Source organism: Physella acuta, unplaced genomic scaffold (genome assembly GCF_028476545.2).
Source record: "Physella acuta isolate Inbredline_101_S28 unplaced genomic scaffold, ASM2847654v3 ptg000087l, whole genome shotgun sequence".
Taxonomy (NCBI): domain Eukaryota; kingdom Metazoa; phylum Mollusca; class Gastropoda; family Physidae; genus Physella; species Physella acuta.
In genome coordinates, this window is record NW_026731607.1 from 1,006,314 (window position 1) to 1,011,805 (window position 5,492).

At 32.6% G+C, this 5,492-nt stretch overlaps 1 protein-coding gene across 1 annotated transcript; it reads left to right on the forward strand.

Annotated features, from left to right (window-relative positions):
- Nucleotides 1-649: 649 nt before the first annotated feature.
- Nucleotides 650-4,873, forward strand: LOC131926971 (uncharacterized). The gene is made up of 4 exons (XM_059282583.1): nucleotides 650-760; nucleotides 1,715-1,793; nucleotides 1,949-2,044; nucleotides 3,819-4,873. Exons 1-4 carry the CDS (start codon nucleotides 699-701, stop codon nucleotides 4,734-4,736), a joined length of 1,155 nt encoding a protein of 384 aa, XP_059138566.1. The 5' UTR covers nucleotides 650-698; the 3' UTR covers nucleotides 4,737-4,873.
- Nucleotides 4,874-5,492: the final 619 nt, after the last annotated feature.

Here is a 5,492-nt window from a genome sequence, read left to right on the forward strand (position 1 = left end):
ATCTATTATATTATAAACCCCTGCAACAGCTAATTGCAACATTAGAATAACAAGTTTAGCTATATACGGGTTGATGAAATTATAATTTGTTTTAGTCAAAAACTTGTTAGTTATGTGAATGTGTGTGTGTGTGTGAGGTGGGGTGAGGAGAAGGGGGTGGGGGTGACGTGTCTAACTGCTTTGTTATACATTGATTTAACATACACAAAAATAGTAAGAGTTTAATGCTAAAAAAAACAGATTTACTGTTAAGGGAATATTCACATGTACATAAGTGTGTAAATAAATTGTTTGAACTCTAGTGATGTTGTTAATAAGGGGGCAAAAACATGTTTAAATGTATGTTCTATTTGCTTATTGTATATATATATATATATATATATATATATATATATATATATATATATATATATATATATATATATATATACATATATTACATTGTTTCATTGTGTTTCCTTTATGTGTAGAAAAAAAGAAACAAGTAAATGTATCTGAAATTATTGACAGATAAACGCGGACACTTTGGGGATGCGTTTGCTTTTGACCCACCCAACAGTTACGCCTATGAACTAATTAGAAGCCAGTTATAATCCGGCCCTACCACGTTGTCTGATTACGTGAACTGGCCTATGCTTTACATTACATTGACACGTCAAGCGGCCGCCACACAAAATAGGCTGGAGGAAACCTGTACAATGAAGACAACCAAAAGTTTGACACAACTGTTTGTTATAGTACTGGCACTAAATCTGAACCTGTAAGTGTTATTATATAAACATATATAAACATAAATTTATGAACGTCTGTACATGAATACTATCTACTTATCGACAACGTGTAAGAAGCCGAATAGACCTTAAGAAATGGGTCATTGCAAAGGTCAGCAGTGACATCACTACACTAGCACTGCTTTGTTTTAAAATAAAGATGGCTGCGAAGTTTTTTACTGAACTATTTCAGAGCCCCACCCCCCCCCCCCCCCGAAAAACTTCTACCGCCCCACCCCGCACCCCCCGAACGAAATGAAATTTATATAATTTACATATAAAATATATACTTTTAACATTGTCCGCCCCCCTCCCCCCCCCCGAAGTAAGTCTACGCCCCCCCCCCCCCCGAAAATTTCAAGTGCCCCCCCCCCCCCCGGAGAAAAAAGTCTGGAAGAAACACTGATTTTAGGCCTTAAATACTGCATTTAATCTCTATTTTGTTTTAAATTGGAAATTAGGATATAATTTAATTAAACAAGATTTTACTTTATGATTACAGAGAGAATGCTAAATAATACAATATATTTTTCAACAATTCGTTAAAGTTTCAAGCTAATTACACAGGCGGTATGAGTGCCGAACCTTAGCAGACATTGCCATTTTTTTTTTGTTACCTGCCACAAACTAAAAAGAGCGAAATTTTCAAAGCATGCCAATAGCTATAGATAGTAGCTATTTTTTACGTTTGTTTAATTATTTATATATTTATTATTCACATGAGGTTCTCGTTAGAAACAAACCGCCTCATAATTATTATGACTCTAATTCAGATTAAGAGAATCAAGGGTTTTTGTTTTCAAGGTTGTTTCCAGGCAATAGATATATATATATATATATATATATATATATATATATATATATATATATATATATAGTAAGTAAATAATCTTAGTACATTTAAAAGATTTTCTTTTAAAAATGTTACTTTAAAAATTATTCAGGATAATTAACACGCTCGGGGAACCTGACGAGCATGAAGGAGAAAAAAAGGAAGTGAAAGAGAAACACATCTGTCATGAGGTGAAAAATCTCAGTTTCTCTTACCATCCTATTTCGATCATCTAATTAATTCAATTTAAGAATTCATATTATTTCGATCCAGAGAATAAGGAGCATTAGTGCTGAAATAAATTTTAACAGGGATAAACTATGGACGTGTATTTTTTCACCTCCAGATTTGCCAATGTAGTCAATTGGGCGTGGAGCAATGTTGGGTGAATTCAACGACTTCCATAAATAAACTTCCATCTAGCACGCACTTAAGCATTCAGGTAAAAAAAATTCATGATTAATTTATCGGTAAGTCATGATTATTTCTGTACCAGCGGTCCTCCGGTAAGAAGCATTAGAGTTATGGATTTTTCCATAATGACCATAATGAGAGTCGGGTTCTCCTCTATATAGACATCTAAGAAATCTATACTTACGGGCGAGCTGCCGACTAAAAAAGCCGCCTTTTAACTAAACATTTTAGCTTTCTACAAGTATGGCAAAAATATGTCGGGACGCGCTAAAAAAACCTGTTCTCCCTAATTTCACACTTTTACTTGAGAGCGAGCCTCCCATACGGAGTTTGATATATTTTTTGTAAGAATCTTTATACCGTTTGTACCTGGGGGAAAAATAACATAAAAAATAGCTTTTAAAAAATAATGCATTAAAACCGTTTAAATAAAAACGCTTTTCTTTACAGTTATAGTACTTTGTTATTATATATTTAAAGAAAATTATTTATAAAAACTATTGCGCACCAAATGAATCTGATAATGGGAGTATGAAAGTGATGAATAGTATTATAGGACTACCTACTAAAAAAGTAATTAATTCATACAAATCATTAGCAACTAATTAAGTTACATTAAGTTAAATGTCAGATTACATTGTCTTTAGGTCTTGACCTACGTGCCAAATTTCAGGGTAATTGGTCAGTTAGAAGTGCCCGAAATTTTGCTCGCCCGTTTCGATCTATGAACACAGACTGACGACTGACGACAGAGGAAGAAAGTTAAATAAGCTTTTGTTAAAAAAGCACAAAAACTAAAAAGGAGAAAATGAATTATTTTGTTTAAATATATTATAATATTATATTATTTAAATAAGTATAAAGAAAAGCGTAGGTTGCTATAATATGAATATGATACCTTTACTAATATTTAGGAAGGGACCTAAGCTGCGGAAAGAGTAGCACAAGTCTGCCTTACAATTTCAGAAAATTTTGATTAGTTCAAAAAACATTAATTAGGCATCCAATTAAGTCAAATTTGATATTAGAATGCATTGTCTTTAAAGTCTTGATCCAATTGCCAAGTTCGAAACGAATCTGTCAGGAATACCCGAACTTTTGCTCGCAAGTTTCGGTTATGTCGACAGACAGACTATCGACAGATTGACGACAGAGGAAATAGTCTGTGATATAATCTTATAATTGAAAACGGACTCTAAACCTAAGAAAAGGGAGGGAGGGTGCGAGTGGCTGGTGAGGATAGGGTGGGGTCTGAATTCAAATTGTTTTATAGATGTCATAATTGTTATAAGATTTACATACATTTCAATACAGTTATCTACAGTTACAATATCGTTACATATTTCAAAAAAAAAAACATTCGTTTTCTTCTTTTAGTGAATCTATTAAAGCGTGTATTAAAATGAAAGAGAAAAATGAGTAGATTACTCTTTGAATTCTAGGCATTTTAATGTGTATTGGTATTAAGATTTATACATTTTGTGCTTATTTGAAATTATCATGTTGAAAGTTTATACTAGCTACACAATAAATTATTAATGTAGTCGTAAAAATAACAAGTTGATTAGGATGAATTACTTGACTTAATAAACGTTAATCCTTGTGGAACATCGGGCTGTATTTTTTTTCCACTTTATTGGGATGTCTTTAAAATTATAGTATTGGCCGATATATTTTAGTGCTACCACGTTCTAAGAAAAATATTTAAATAATAATTGATTTTCATTAATTGAGAGTTCAATATTTGATCGTAGTGTTAAATATGTTCATATAATATTTAAAAAAAAAAAAATTATTTGCAGGCTGACGCGCAAACGGTTTTCCCTGACAACTGCATTCCTAAAACATCGTTATTGGAAATATTCTCAAATGGAGCAAAAATTAATGACTACGCCTGGAATGATTCGGCAGATTCTCTCGTTTGGCTAACACTAAACGGTGTGCAGCTCAACAATATCACGGCTTCGTTTAGCTATTTGAGTAAACCTTTACACGTAAACATTGTAAACTCAACACTGAATGGCCAGTCTAATCTGCAGTTTAAAAATCTGGATACCTGGCTAATAATTGAGTCTTCATGCCTTACAAAAATGCCAAAAATAACAAATTTTCAATCTGCTACAAAAATAAGTTTTTTTAACAACTCCATAACAAAAATCGAGAACCTACCTAACACTAACAGCAAATACGAACTGTACTTAAATCGTAACAAAATAAAGAAAATCGAAAATTTACCGAATTCGATTCGTTTTCTCACGCTTCACCGTAACAATATCTCCGAGATAAATAAAATGCCAGAATCTTTAACCCAGCTACACTTGTCTTATAACAAAATTTGTCAAATAAGAAACATACCGTTCCTTGTAGTTCAATTGGTTTTATCTTCTAACAAAATCGATTCTATAGGCGAAAATAGCTTTCCGGCAAACTCTAAACTAGAACAGCTGTTCTTGTTTAATAACTCACATCCAAACATGCAAGTGACGGCAACTGCTTTTAAAAACACCCCTAATCTTAAAGAAATATACCTCAGCGGCACAGAGTTCACTGCACCGCTTGAAACATTCAGTAGTTTAAAAAACTTGACAAAACTGGTGCTTGGCGTCAAGTATGCAGATTTTTGCGAACGTATAAATAAAAAACTTGGCAAAGAAAATCTGTGTTCCGTTAAAGATAACATTGTTGACACAATCTACAACGATTTAGGCTATTTGTATTAGCCATGAATATAATTAAAAATCATTTAGTACATCAGATCTAAGAAAAACAAAATTTTAGAAATAAGTATTGTTATTTATTTTAATTCATGTTTATAATTTTCTAATGTATTAAGTGAAATTATCAATAATGGTTTCTGAAATAAAACAATATAAAGTTTATTGAAAAACTACACTTATCATGTTATAAATCTATCTATCTATATAAAAAGCAATGTATGTGTGTGTGTCTATTACGCATTACCACACCTCTTATCACATCGCCGTGAAACTTCGGGAAGTTGTTGAAAATATTTCTAGGGAGGTTTCTGCGGAAAAAAAAATTCAAATTTGCAGGGGTGGCGCGATTTGTTTTTTCTCAATATACGGTATATAAATTAAAAGTCAATTTTGATTTGACATCGTTCCTCCGATAGCCATGAAACTTTGAGGAGTTCATTATAACACTCTAGGGAATGGTTCTGTAAAAAAATCATTTTTAATTTGACAAGGGCTGCGCCACGGGAGGGTGCGATTTTCCTCAATGTACTGTATATAAAAATACTAAAAGTGAATTGTTTTCTCTCTATATACGGTATATTAAAATAAACGTCGATAGCGGTTTTACAGCGTTCATTCGATCGCCATCAAACTTTGGAAAGTTGATTAGGACACTAATCAACTAATTTGTAATTTCGCAAGGGCGGCGCTACGGGAGGGTGCGATTTTTCCTTTTATACGGTATATAAAAATAAAAGACGATTGCGGTTTGACGCAGTT

Excerpts from the sequence above, each read along its gene's own strand:
- LOC131926971 (XM_059282583.1), top strand. The coding sequence starts at position 699 with ATGAAGACAACCAAAAGTTTGACACAACTGTTTGTTATAGTACTGGCA. Across the intron at positions 761-1,714 it reads CTGGCACTAAATCTGAACCT|GATAATTAACACGCTCGGGG; the intron begins GTAAGTGTTATT and ends AAAATTATTCAG. Across the intron at positions 1,794-1,948 it reads AGAAACACATCTGTCATGAG|ATTTGCCAATGTAGTCAATT; the intron begins GTGAAAAATCTC and ends TTTCACCTCCAG.